Genomic DNA, 13775 nt, shown 5'->3' with positions numbered 1-13775 from the left:
CTGGTTTTTGACTCCATGTGTGGAAACTTAAGAAGAAGGCAGCAAAACACAAATCCAGAAAACCAGACCTCTAAAAGTATTTAATACAAACCTGTTCTTGGTTGAAGAGAGAAGAGGAGCAAAAGTCTTAAAATACTGTAGTTTGGGGTTTGGGGTTTTTTCATATAATACAATAGAGCAAAAGCAACTAGATGGATGAGGCTTGAATAATGAAGTAATGCAAAATCACTGATGTAATGTAGGGTTATTGACTGTAAAAGTGCTGTAATATCACTGAAATACATCATGGCCTTTTGTTTCCCCTCTCTAAATGGAATATTAAATTTACTGTTCTTTATTGATTGAAGTATTTTTACTTCGATTAGAACTTTCATTAAAATTGAAAAGTAATTTTTTCCAGGGGAACCCCGGTGATAATTGCATTATTTTCATGGTGCATATAAGCATGGCATCTGTAATAATACAGACTATTATATTGAGGAGGGAGGTTTTTTCTACTGAAACATAAATACTAGGAGCAGCCTTATTTGTGGTCTCTTTGCAGTTGTTATATGTGTCTCTTATATTAACATTAGTATGAAGTCACCTCAAGTGGAAAAATATAAAGTGTTAAATATGAAGGCTTGAAAAGATAACCAGAACCAGGAGAATGGGTTTCACAGGTGGGAAAGTATTTGTCCATTTGATGTATACAACTTCAACAGTATTGATCCTCTTTGCATTGGCTAGGTGATGCAGATAAATGAAAATGTGATCATGGTAATTTATCCTTCTAGCCTTAAATTCTTTGTATTTTTTTAGGCTGTTTTAACTTATGTATATCTTCCTAATTTATTCTATTCAACCATCTCAGGCCAGGTCGCAGTTTCTTCTTGCTTGCTTTTGCATTTTCAAAGCCATGAACTCAGTGTATAAGCTATACCAGCACACAATCTTCAGTCATTCATGCCTTGGCTCTCTCATTTACATTGATGCTCTAGATTACATTTGAGACTCCTTCACAATTCCTTGCCTGTTTTTCATTTGTTTTGAAAGGCATAATTTGATTTCATTTTACCCTTATAAAATTAAATCTGTGCCACAGCATAGGCATTTCATAGAACTGACAGTAGTCTGAATAAATACATACCATTTGTGGAATAACATGTTTTGCTTTCTCCCCAAATGTGGGATACCAAGTTGATAGGCTTATAGTCATAGCTGATATTGCACTCATTAAACAACATTCTTAGAATAAATGTAGTGAAATTACTTTGCGTGTCAGGTAAGTCTTCCTCTCTATGCTTCTTTGCCTCAGCAAATCACTAAAGATTACATTTCTTTCTAGGAACAAGCATACCTTTCACATAAAGTTTTAGGCTTCAAGAAGAGCATGCAATTCTACTTTTAAGAAAATAATACGTGGTTTCAGAAAAACCTAAGTCAGCAAGTCTTTTGTCTAAAGTCAGGAGCAATGTGTGGTCCATATCTCTCGTTGGCTGTCCGATGAAGAACTATGTGAAGAATGCAGTCAGCAGCTGCTGGTTTCAGTCTAAGTCAGGTTCCCAGTATTGTTTGTCCCTGACATGACTGTCTGGAAACAAGAACATTTTATTAGTTTTCTTCTCCACCCCAAGAAATAAATTAGTCTTTCCTCTTGCAGCCCACTGTTGTTAAGCACGTAGCTTAGACTTAAGTGATTAAACACAGAAGAAGACATTTCTTAGAGGTTTGCATTTTTATAGGACTTTGGTTTGTTTTGTTTGATGTTTTTTCTGTTGTTCTTCAGGTGTTACAGGTTTTACATAAAGATTCTTTCTGTTGCATTGTCTTTCTTGTCAGGAGACATTACAATTCTTTGAAGTTACTGACTTTTCTAATATTGTTGTTTGAAGGTTGAAATTGTGTCCTGTTAAAATTGTCAGAAAACCTTGCATAATATGATTGTGAAGCTTGTATAGAGACAATGTGGAGAGACCTGTTAGAGGCTGTCTTAGCATCTTAGAAACATTGACCAAAAAAGCCAACCCTTGATTGAGCAGGAGAATCCTGGTGATATGTATAAAAACTTGCAACATCTATGTTTCATGTAAACATCACCTCCCATTTGTTTCCAGCATAATAAACTGAGAAATTACATGGGGTTTGTTGTCACATTAGAAGATTGCTAGGCTGTGCTGTATGTCCATTAAATACGTAGGTTACTTTCCTGAAGCAGTTCAAGTCTCTTTGTGCTGCATGGACATTGATTGTATGTTTGGGGCTATTGTAATAGGGTAATGAAAATGCTGGAACCCCATCTAGTGCATGAACAGTTAACCCTGCTAGAGAAGTTATGAAACATGTCAGAACAAGGAGGATGGAAAGTAATCCCATTAGTGGGCAAATTTTCGCCTTTTTGTAAAATAACTTGCATTACTACATCAGTAATGGATTGGATGAAAAAAATGTAGTAGTGGTCAGACACAGGTCATTGGGGGAAAGTGATTCCATAAAGATTAATTTTATTGTGCAAAGGGACCTCATATATCGAAAGATTAAACTGTGTTAGACCCCAAGTACGAGCAGTCAGATCAAGGCTAATTACAGTCTAAAAATTCACTGTGGGACCAGGACATGTTTAGCACATTTGGGTTAGATAATTCAGATTAAGTCCAAGCATACTTGACCTTACCCTGTTGCTTGTTTCCAGAAAAAAGATGTTAGTAGACACAAAGACTTGGACTTTCAAGTTTGATTATGCAATTTAGGATTGCGAGTAAAATTCTGAGTTCATGGAAAGTCAGCAAGACTGTTTTCATTAATTTTATTTGCATCAGCTTTGCGTCACCCTTGGATTTCAAGAGGAATTTTCCTCAGAGAGCTAGGATTTGCTGTCTTTGTGAACTTCCCTGCAAATGTTTGGGAGGAAATCGTCTTAGAAAACCAGCATTGTAAATAAAATGGGCTGGAGAGTGGTCTCCCTTCTCCACCAGAGAAAATGGAAGTTGCAATTGAGATTCTGCCAGAGCCCATTTAAAATAAATGTAGTGGACTTTCTGAATTTCTTGAAAGAGAGGGGTAATACTGGGTTTAGTTAATGTGCATTTTATAACAGAAATGTCTCTTCAGGAAAAAGAGCATTTTTCTTCTAAACAGTTCCCTGTGAGTGGTTTCAGTACTTCCAATGACTATGTACCTAATAAGGAATAATAAGATTTTGTAAAAGAAGAAAATCTGAAATATTACTGTTAATTTAAAAAATTGAATGCACCAACATTTCTAGCAGTATAGAAAGCTACAGCTAGATGAAATTCAGGCTTTATTAGTAATTTTTTTAGTAGTTATGCACTTTAATTTGGGTATGGGTATCAAAGGAAATATTCAGTTTATTAATGAATATGCTATGCATGCATGTGTTAAATGCTTTATTTAATAAAAAAACTAATTAAGGCTAATGACACAGTTTAAGCCTTATCTTGACCAAACTATGATAAGAAATGAGCATAACACTCTTTTGTAAGGCCTAAGGATTTCTAGAAGGATGAAGAATATTACCAGTCTGCTGGTTATAATGTCTTTGGAAGCTTTTTTTTTAATGTAATGTGACTTAAAAGAAATTCTTCAGTGTCTTCTGGATTTAGGAGTCATCCATGTCTGTAAAGCTTTAGACAGTATAAGCACAGTTGTGCTGTGCCTTTCAAAGAACATCTTTTCAGCTTATATGCTGAAATACACTGGTATCTTGTAATGCGATAGTTATTTAGTCAAAAATATTGTGTCAAGTAGTATTGACCTTGAGGTCAAAATCAGTATAATTGATAGCTATGGGAACCACACAGCAATCCATGCTTCCACGTGCAGATCATAGGACCTGGCCAGGCATCACAAGAACATTGCAGGGCTTTGTTTAGATCCAACACAAGCCAATGTCTGTACCTCCTCAGGCTCTAGGAGACTGCTTCTAAGCTACTGTCCCTTTAGTATTCACCACTTCATACTCATAACAAATATGTAGGAGCTTCAGACCCAGATTCCAGCATTCTCGGGTATCACTCCCTTCCTTCCTTTCATCCTCTTCTCCAATAGAGTTTTCTGAAGTCTGGTTATTTCAAGGAACAAGTTTACGGTGGTGTCCCACAACAACTTTTATTCATGTATATCTGTGGAGTGGGTGATCACATCACAGATGAGAACTTCTTAAGCCATGTTTGGTGCCAAATCAGGCACTTGGTGTAATTACACCTTCGCTAGCACAACTGTGCTGTTGCCAGTTTGAATACCTTCCTAGGTGGGAGGCTTTCTAGTTACCCTCTTGGAAAATACATAGTTTGTAGGCTGTGTAATTGACAGAAATTTTAATTGTGGGTGATATTTGTCACAATTGAGCTCAAATACAGATAATAGTTCTTTTAGTAACAAGCCCCACATGAAAGTAAGGGAGACAATGTAAGATGCAGTTGTGCAACTGACTGTGATTTTGAAATGTGTTGTCACTCATATATTGGAAAATATTTTACTTTCATTTGTTTTAGTTGTTCTGCCTGTCCAAGAGTAATAATTTAGGGTTTTTTTTAACTTCTGTGGTTTGATTTGACTGGGATTACACAAGAACAATTAAACCTAGAAAAAGGTGCCAATTTTAGCTGTTCAACTTTCAGAGTAAAGCTCAGCTTGGGCAAAATTGAACTGTAATGATTTAGCCTGACCAGTCCTTTAGTTTGCTGATGTCCTAAAGTAAAACAAAAAGAAGCTAAGAAACAAAACCCAGAACTCCACCACTTGTATCAAACAAGGTAGTTGGAAGCTGGTTTTACGCAATGAACAAACTTTGGAGTGTGTAGAAGTAACACTGGAAGTTGGATTTTCAAACTTCTAAACAGCAGGAGCTATAAAATACTATAGTGAATGTGCTTCATTTTATCACAGCATTCAAGAGATCTCAGCACATGTCAGGCTCTGGTGATAGAGCTGCTTTGCTTAAATAAATGTGCAGATTCCCTATTAGGTTGTAGAATTTCTGCAGCACTTCTAGACAGACTATTTGTTCCTACTGGAATTCTAAAAAAAATTAGGAATATCCTAAGGATAATTTGTCCAAGTTTTTCTACCCTGTCTTTAATGTATTATTTATGAAGCATTGGGGGTATGACAGTGTAAGAATTTTGGGATCAAGATAATTGTCAACATTTGAGAATTGGGTTTGTTTGGTTTCTTTAATTCAAATTGATTGGCCGTGTATGCTGTTTGTAATGAAATACCTCTTTGCTGCATGTTATTTTAGGAGACTTACAAGGAGAAAAATTTACTTTGTGCTAATACAAATTTGAAGCTTGCTGTAGATTACCATCAAGGACAGTTCTGTGCATATATCATAGCTTGTGAAAAATGTAATGTATTGTATTTCCATGTTTAGATATAGCAAATGGCTCCAGTTCAGGAGGATATCGCCCCCCTCCCAGAACAAAAGAAGTGATCATCAATGGACAGACAGTGAAACTAAAATATTGTTTTACTTGCAAGATTTTCCGCCCACCTCGTGCCTCGCATTGCAGCCTTTGTGATAACTGCGTAGGTGAGTAAAGAAAAAAGATACGGCATATGTTCAGTTTGGTAGCTTATATATTGTTATGAATACTTTGCATAGGAGAGAGAGCAGAATCAGAATTAGTGACAAGCTTACTCATGAGGTGACTTGCTGTATTCATCCTTCTCTCCTGCAACCTCTGTATGTTTAGTATTGTAGAGGAGACAGAAGAGATTTGACCTAACAGAAGGAAAATATCTTCTGATGCATCTTTCCTAAACTAACATCTTTGTCTGTAAGACAGAGAAAACACCCAACTCAAACAGGGCTGCATACAATGTGCAGTGACCTTTCCAGTGCAGAGAACCAACCGTTACGGGAGTCTTAGAGTTGTTTCCTTTGACAAACTAAATTCAGGGCAAGGAGCTGCTTCCCCAGTTCATTAGAAACTGATTGTAAGGCATGGTTCAAATGGCTAGGGGCTTGCTCTGTGACCAAAATGCATACTGTAGGTGAGTCTCACCTTTGAGCAGTTTTATGACTAGAAGTTTTAAAGTCAGAATCCATAAGAAATTATTGGGAAACATGGTATTTTGAGGGTAAGTAGATGTTATCAGGACCTAAGCATATTTTATAATGAATAGGGTTGGGGTTTTTTCTCACTGAACATCTTGTCCTTTTTCATGACTATTTTCTATGGAGGGCAGACAAGGTGATTAAGATATGCTCGGATTTAAAAGCAAACCAGAAAAACCCTACCAATCAAATCTGAGTGGTTTCTAGTTAATTAGATCACATTTGGAGTTTGGTGCAGTTGATTAGCACACTGTTGAGCCTGGATCTTAAGCATTCAAGAAAATAATGTAGAAAGATGTCTCCAGCTGAGAAATGTAATTGCAGCATTCAGCAGTGATATTTTTAGATATAAAGCAGTCATTGGAAGAATTAGAGTTTTATGTTTATATGGCATTCATTTAGGGAATACACTTCCATCAGAGTGAAAAGTTTATTATCCTTTTGGCTCTGTATAATTGATTAATATCTGTAGATGGTTCCTTCAGTAAATAAATTTTTCTAATGTATTAGAATTTTTTAAATGTTGCAAAAGCTATTAAGCTTGCTTTTATTGAGCAAGTAGGGATGTTTATGAATTGCAGTTGACATATTTTTCAGAAAAGTACTTCAGCAAAAGTGCAACCTGGACATTACACTGTTATTATTCAGCAAACCTGATAATGTGAAAATACAATTGTTGACCAGTGCAGTAAATAAAAGTTTAAAGGCTCTTTAGCAAGAGAGCATAAATAAGAACACACACATCCTGAAGTTTATTTTAAAAAAATGTTTTGGTTTTTTAATACACTGGGATGAAGGATTTTTCTATAGGTTATTCTGTAATCTGTGTTCTTTTCATGCTACATTTGGAAAACCCATTCTGTGAAACATCACAGTCTTCTGATTAAGCAACAGATGTCTGTGATGAAGCAACAGATGTGTTATTATGAATGTCTATCAGAAAAGAATCTGAGTAAATGATTTATATAAGTGAGATGTCTTTTCTGCCTATAAAATAGGAATCATGATTGTAATTTCCTCTTGCATATTTTTTAGTTTGGAGTTACTTGTTTTAAAACAGTTGCATCCATTAATTGGAATGAATTTGCTGTGTTTTTTCTCCTCAGCATTTATAATGGAAATTACAATAAACAGTGACTTTTTCAGGATACACTGTGTAATAGTTTTGTTTCCTGATTAGGTAGAGGTGTTTGTCATAGAAGTGTTCAGGTGTATTGAATGCAAAAAGTGAAATCTACAAGTACCTTCAATTAATTTGCTATGAAAAATAGGTATCCAGAAAATTGGATGGCTTCTGCTTGTGGCAAACTAACAGTGTAAGACTGTCAGATTAGTGTAACACTTAATCTGAATGTGTTATGCAGTTTACCACCACTCTTAAGTTAGGTTTGTCTATATAAAGATGCTTTTATTTAATTTTAGTTTGAGAATAAATTTTTTAATAGCAATAAATGTTCTTGTGCCACTATCATTTGGTAGTTCCTTACTGAATTAACTAAACCAATGCACAGGTAGACCTTCTTCACACACATATTTAAGTAACTTACGCTACTTAAGCATAACGTATGATATTTAAATAACGGGCTATTTAAGCAGCTCACCACCAAAATGGCCACGCATTCCTTTTTTACCACATAGATTCCAAAGATTTTGCTGCATAGTTACAAAGCAGCTACAGAGACTGTGTGGTGCAGGAGTGAGGTCTGTCTTCAAACCAGCACTCACTGCTCAGTAAAAAAAAATATGCTACTTTTACCTAAAGGTGCCTTATGATACTTGTCAAGTGAATGCAGTGTGAAAGAGAGGTTCTTTCATCCTGTGTTTTCTATTAATGCTTTTTATTCTCTAAGGAATCTATTGCAGCATTTTAAATATGTAAGTACATACAAAAACTTATTCTTTGGTTTTTTCCCCTCTTTTGAATTAATCCTAACTTTCTAGTTTAGTAAGCCTATGTGTTACTTGATCTTGCTTGATCTTTTGTATCATCACTAATTTTTTTATAAATGTCTTTAAAAAAAAAGAGTTAATGTGAGTTCTACCCATGGCAATACTTCAAACTCCTTTAGCTCTACAATATTTTCCTGGTAGTATCCAGAAAAATAATGTAATTTCTTCCAAATGTAGTTTGTTGCATTTATGTAATACCTTAAAAAAATTGGTTGAATAAGTGTTCCCTGAAGCAAATGTCTTGGATGTATTCCTGATTTGCTTTTTTTTACTTCTTTTGTGATTGTCAGTTGGAACTTAGCCCCTCAAGGGTTTTGTGTACTGTTATGTTGCTTGAGAATTATAAATTAATAAAGAATAATGCACATCTAAACACAAGAAATAAAGACTTTAAAAGTAAATAACTGCAGCAGACATAAATTCTGAGCTCTAGCTAGTTATTGCTGGGTTTTTACAAGAGGTTACTGTACAATGTTAGTAAGAAGCCAGTGGTTAGACTTGCTTTTGAAATGACGAAATGTCTTCTTTTTAATTCACTTTTGGTAATTTCAACATCAACTGTGTAATACCCTTTTTTTTTTTGCTTGGTTTTAATAAATAATTTATTCTTGTTTAATTTGATTTCTATATAAAAGCTGAACAAGAAGCAGGTGACTATATCCAAACAATTTATTTAACTATAGTACCGAATGACTAACTAGAAACAGTGAATAAAGACTAGCAAGCAGTAAATCAACTTAGTCTTCTAATCTAAATATCTAAAGCCTTTCTTGTGTTCGCAATGCCACAGTTTTGCTTATCAAGTGAAGTAACTGTTTTAGACTTAAAACAGAAATACAGTAAGGTGGAAGAAGAGATCCACCATAGATATTAATCTAAGGCAATATGGCCTTTTGATTTATTTCAAAATCTGCATATCATAGATTTGTGTGTGACTGATGGATGAAGGTAGCTGCTTCTGTCTGATTTCACTGTATTTCCTTCAACATCTATTTTTGTTTTTTTTACACAGAGCATTCAAAGCCCAAATTTTTGAAATTTGATGTCACAACTTGACTTTGAAATGTTTAGTTTGATTTTTCAGAGGTCACTGATGAACATGAGAATGGCATCCTAAGTTAGACCAAAATCCTGGTTCGTGCAGTAGCCCATTTGCCACCTTTGCCAGAGTGGATCCCTGGGGAAGAACTGGAGAAGAGAGTGAGCATGTGGGAATGCTTTCTGCTGAACATTCTCACACACTCAGAAATCTTCAGCATAGACCTTCTTGAACCCTGAGTAGTTATTCTGTTTTTCAATAGCTCTTGATAGATCCTAGTGGCCTTTGTACTAATACCAGCTGCTTGAGACGGTGACAGCATGGCAGTAGTGCTGAAGGCACACACATCATACTGGCCTTTTCTCTTGATGTTTCTGTTTCCTGTAGGAAGCAGGATTCCTCTAACTTATGAGTCAAATTGCTTTTATACAGATCCTAAAAATGAGACCAAGTGTTTTGACAGAAATTTTGACAGAAAATACACTGTATTAAAGCCCATAGACACGTCCTTTCTGCTGAAATCCTTACTTCTGTAAAGCACTTCTTCCAGACAATTGTAGGCATTGTTATTTGGTTGCAGTCTTGACTGGATTCCACTAATTTACTCTTTTGAAAAATCAGTATGTTATGTGCCTATCAGTATGCCAAATAGCAGAATTTGGATTAAGTAACTGTTTTTAAAAATATTTTCCCAGATTAGGCACCAGTGTTGTAAATTTATTTTTAAAATAATTACTAATTAACTATTACTACTAATAATTACTGAAGCACACAAATCATGTAACCACATGATGTAAGAGCGAGAATTACAGTGTGTTTTGGGGAGAATCTTTTCCCTATAGTTACTCCAGATGCCACCATCTTCCTGCCTGAAAAACACAAATTACTTCAAAAGCAGGATGAGAGATGGCATTGTAACAGTTTGGCTTTTATAACAGTGAAATATATCTGACAGTTATTTTCTCAGGACTTTGTGGTCCTTTATCAGTATGTATTTACTTGATGTCAGGTCTTTGGTTTGCTTTGTTTTAATTCCATTCTGTAGCACTCTTTTTTCATTAACTTATTTCCCTTTTTGCCTTCAATAACTTTTGTTTACTTAATTCCTTACATTTCCTGCAATGAGTAGAGTATAATTTTCACTTCATTTTGAGCTTGTTAAACCTTAGCTCCGGGTGTCTTGAAATGACTCTTTAGCTGAACAGTTAAAAGTACAAAGTTGACTACTATGATCTTTTCTTTTTCTTTTCTTTTTCTTTTCTTTTTCTTTTCTTTTTCTTTTCTTTTTCTTTTCTTTTTCTTTTCTTTTTCTTTTCTTTTTCTTTTCTTTTTCTTTTCTTTTTCTTTTTCTTTTCTTTTTCTTTTCTTTTTCTTTTCTTTTTCTTTTCTTTTTCTTTTCTTTTTCTTTTCTTTTTCTTTTCTTTTTCTTTTCTTTTTCTTTTCTTTTTCTTTTCTTTTTCTTTTCTTTTTCTTTTCTTTTTCTTTTTCTTTTCTTTTCTTTTTCTTTTCTTTTTCTTTTCTTTTTCTTTTCTTTTTCTTTTCTTTTCCTTTTCTTTTTCTTTTCTTTTTCTTTTCTTTTCCTTTTCTTTTCCTTTTCTTTTCCTTTTCTTTTTCCTTTTTTTTCTTTTTCCTTTTTTTTCCTTTTCCTTTTTTTTTCCTTTTCCTTTTTTTTCCTTTTCCTTTTTTTTCCTTTTCCTTTTCCTTTTCCTTTTCCTTTTCCTTTTCCTTTTCCTTTTCCTTTTCCTGTGTATTTTTCCCAGTTTTTACATGTGAAAAATGGCTTTGGCTCTTTTTGTTTGTTCTACCTTTTGGGGCCACCCAAGAAGCTCTCAAACGGAGTACATACCAGCACTTACAGAAATGATTGTGCCATCTATATAATTTCATGTACTTTAGAAATTCAGGGAGCATGGCACGTGTGGCAAAGAGTTTTTAAGCCTTAAGCCAAAGCACTGCATATGTCAGAAAGTCTCTTTTAAAAAGTAAACAGTATTGTAAGTTACTTGAGAGAGAGGTTGTGGCTTATGCACTGGTTTGCATATGAAAAAGTGCAGAGATGATCATAATATTCTAACTTTGCAAATGATGTTGTAAACCTCAGATATCAGAGTGAAAATGGAAGGGAGACGTTACCAGGTAAAAAAAAATAGGAACCTAAAATAATAATCAAATATTTACATTTGGTGTAATAACCCTTTACAAGATGGTTATCAAATTCAGATAAAAGACAGGAACAGAGGTGAGTAAAAAAATTTGCTTTCCTATGAAAAGCAGAAACAAATCCATAAACTTTGTGGATCCTATTACCTGGTAAGGATACTATACTTCCTCTAGGGACAAGTTGAGGGTTTTAAAATCTGTTCCTTGCAACAGGGTATGTGTCTGGTACATCTAGTTCTCAAAGTATGAAGGTGTTTTATTGATAAGAATGGATAGGTAAGGAGAGATTGTTAAGCAGTGAGGTCCTTCACTGTGCCCTCCTTGTACCTATCAAAGAGTAGGCATTCTAGACTGCTGCTGCTGCCTTTGGAAATGTCACCATTAATGTGCATGCAATCGAAGGAGTTCGTTAGTCAACATTTATTATTGGAGGGCACAGTGATCTATGTGACAATACAGTTTAGTTATAGTGAGCTATCCTGGGGCAATGGCTGGAGGTTTTCCTAATAAATCAATTGCTATTTTTATTTTAAAAATTAGGCGTGTTTGTTTGCTTTTTTTAATTGGCATGTCTGACACTGTTGAAGTTAATTAGTATGCAAAAAATTGACATTGCAACTTATACTTTCTTAAAAACCCACCCAAATAGCTTAGCTTTGTGGGACAGTTTAGACAATCAGAAGAGTGAAATATTCATTAAGTAGCTCTGTTTATGTTTCTGATTGACTTTTTGTTGTAGATATCCATGCACATGATTAGTTTATTTCATTAATAGAAGCCCATCTTTCCTGGTGTTACCTTGCTCTTTCAGTTGGCATCAACTTGTAGAGATTCGTGTCCAGAATGTAATTAGGAGTAAACTTTTTGTGAGTATTTCCCAAATGTGAACTTGAGGCTGGAAGGCTCTTTCTGCTCTGTTTGGGTTTTGTGGGCTGTTTTGAGTCAGAGTACAAAAGTACTGAAGCTTGGTGATTTAAAGGCTCATTGTGCATTGTCCATAACAGATGTTCTAAAATAACATCAGCATGCATGTTTAATCTGACTTCCAATTGGTCTTTTGTTATTTTCGTATAAATTTCCACTGAGATTTCATTCCACAAAAGTAACAGGAGAGGTATTGTCAGGGGCCTGTCAAACAGGTGAATAGTGTGTAAGTGAAATTGATCCAAGTATTTGGTTGCTGTTGCCAGTTGATGGCAAATACCATCAGTGTGGGTTTTTAAATATGATTAAATAATTAATTTTCCTAGGAGTGATGATTTTTTTTTATTCAGTGGAACTGAACATCTGAGCTAAGGATAGTTTTATGCTATGAATACTGGATACAAATTTTTTTATTATGTTAAATTGTTAGACATTTTGAACTGACTGTAAAGGTCTTAATGCAGTGCTTATCTTTGCTGTTGTGCATATGTGCATCCCTCTCAGCAGTTGGGATTGGACTGCTGTGTCTTAGAACAAAAAAAAATTACTATTTGTAATAAAAACTATTTTTATATGGACTTCTGAAAACCTCATTTGTTTTCCTAAACATTTCAAGAGCAATCACATTCTGAAAGCACTACTTTTTATACAAAATGTCAAGAAGCCTGAATAGATGTGGTCACATCATGACATCATAGTCCTTCAAAAAGCTGTAATTGTCATAATTATAAACACGTGCAGATGTGTCAGTATCTCTGCATAATTGCTCAGTGTGAACCCATGACAATGGACATTGTAGTCCTGTGTTACACTGCTGCTACTATCAAAAGTAATTTTGAGTAATCCTGGCCCAGTTGGTTGACCTCTAATGGGATTTTTTGACTGATGCAGAATTTGAATAGTGGGCTGTTGACTTTCCAGTGCTGTGTTGCTGTTTGCACATGTTAAATACAGGTGGTGACATTCAGTGAATGCCTTAGGTTTGTGCCTTTGCCCCACAGTGTTTTACTTGAACAGCAAGGAAGAATTATCAAGTGAATTCTAACTTGTGCTGGTTGGAATTTCCTAGTAATGTGACCTAGATATTTTTGCACCTGTTGACTTCTTGTCTTTGAGACCTGCCTTCACATTAAGCTTTAGAAAATGTATGCTGGTGTGCAGTGATCCAATTGAGCAAAAGAAAAAGGCAGGGGTTTATAAATACTGCAAACTGAAGGGCCGAGCTGGCCTGCAAATGTTCCATGTAAAAATGCTTTTGTGTTCCCTTTAAGTTATAAAGCTTTTATTAATCGTTTTGAAAGAGGAAGGAAAGCACTGAGGTAATTTTTTTTCGTGGTTTCTTGGAACGTAGTGATTGAAAAATGGAAGCAGAACATTTAAGGGTTTAAGAATCTGTGCTTTTAAGGATCTTAAGAGCCTGTGCTATGGAAAAAGAGAGATTTGACTCCTTTCTGAGCAGCAAGGAACGTGCTTTGCTGTGGCTTCTGAAGGAAACATTCCATCTATAAGATTGTTGCTTATTAAAATGGGAAATGATATCCAGCAGTTAATGTTTCTCAGGCAAGTTTTCAAATGTAAATTTTTTGGGGTAGGTAAAAAATGAGAAATGTCTAAAGCATGAGGTAATATGTTCTTCTGTGA

The 13775-nt window shown here is 34.9% G+C and overlaps 1 protein-coding gene across 6 annotated transcripts in view; it reads left to right on the top strand.

Annotated features, from left to right (window-relative positions):
* The window catches only part of ZDHHC14 (zinc finger DHHC-type palmitoyltransferase 14), a 98307-nt gene that overhangs the window by 58239 nt on the left and 26293 nt on the right, over positions 1-13775 (top strand). For 5 of the 6 annotated variants that reach the window (XM_071549254.1, XM_071549249.1, XM_071549252.1 and 2 more), the window contains one exon: positions 5375-5533. The exons of the other annotated variant lie outside the window; for it this stretch is intronic. In XM_071549254.1, the coding sequence (XP_071405355.1) occupies positions 5375-5533 (159 nt within the window). The remainder of the gene's footprint in view (positions 1-5374; positions 5534-13775) is intronic. 6 annotated transcript variants of the gene reach the window in all.

This window comes from Pithys albifrons, chromosome 2, assembly GCF_047495875.1.
Source record: "Pithys albifrons albifrons isolate INPA30051 chromosome 2, PitAlb_v1, whole genome shotgun sequence".
Lineage (NCBI taxonomy): Eukaryota > Metazoa > Chordata > Aves > Passeriformes > Thamnophilidae > Pithys > Pithys albifrons.
Note: the sequence above shows the minus strand (reverse complement) of the source record. Positions and strands in the feature narration are given on the sequence as shown.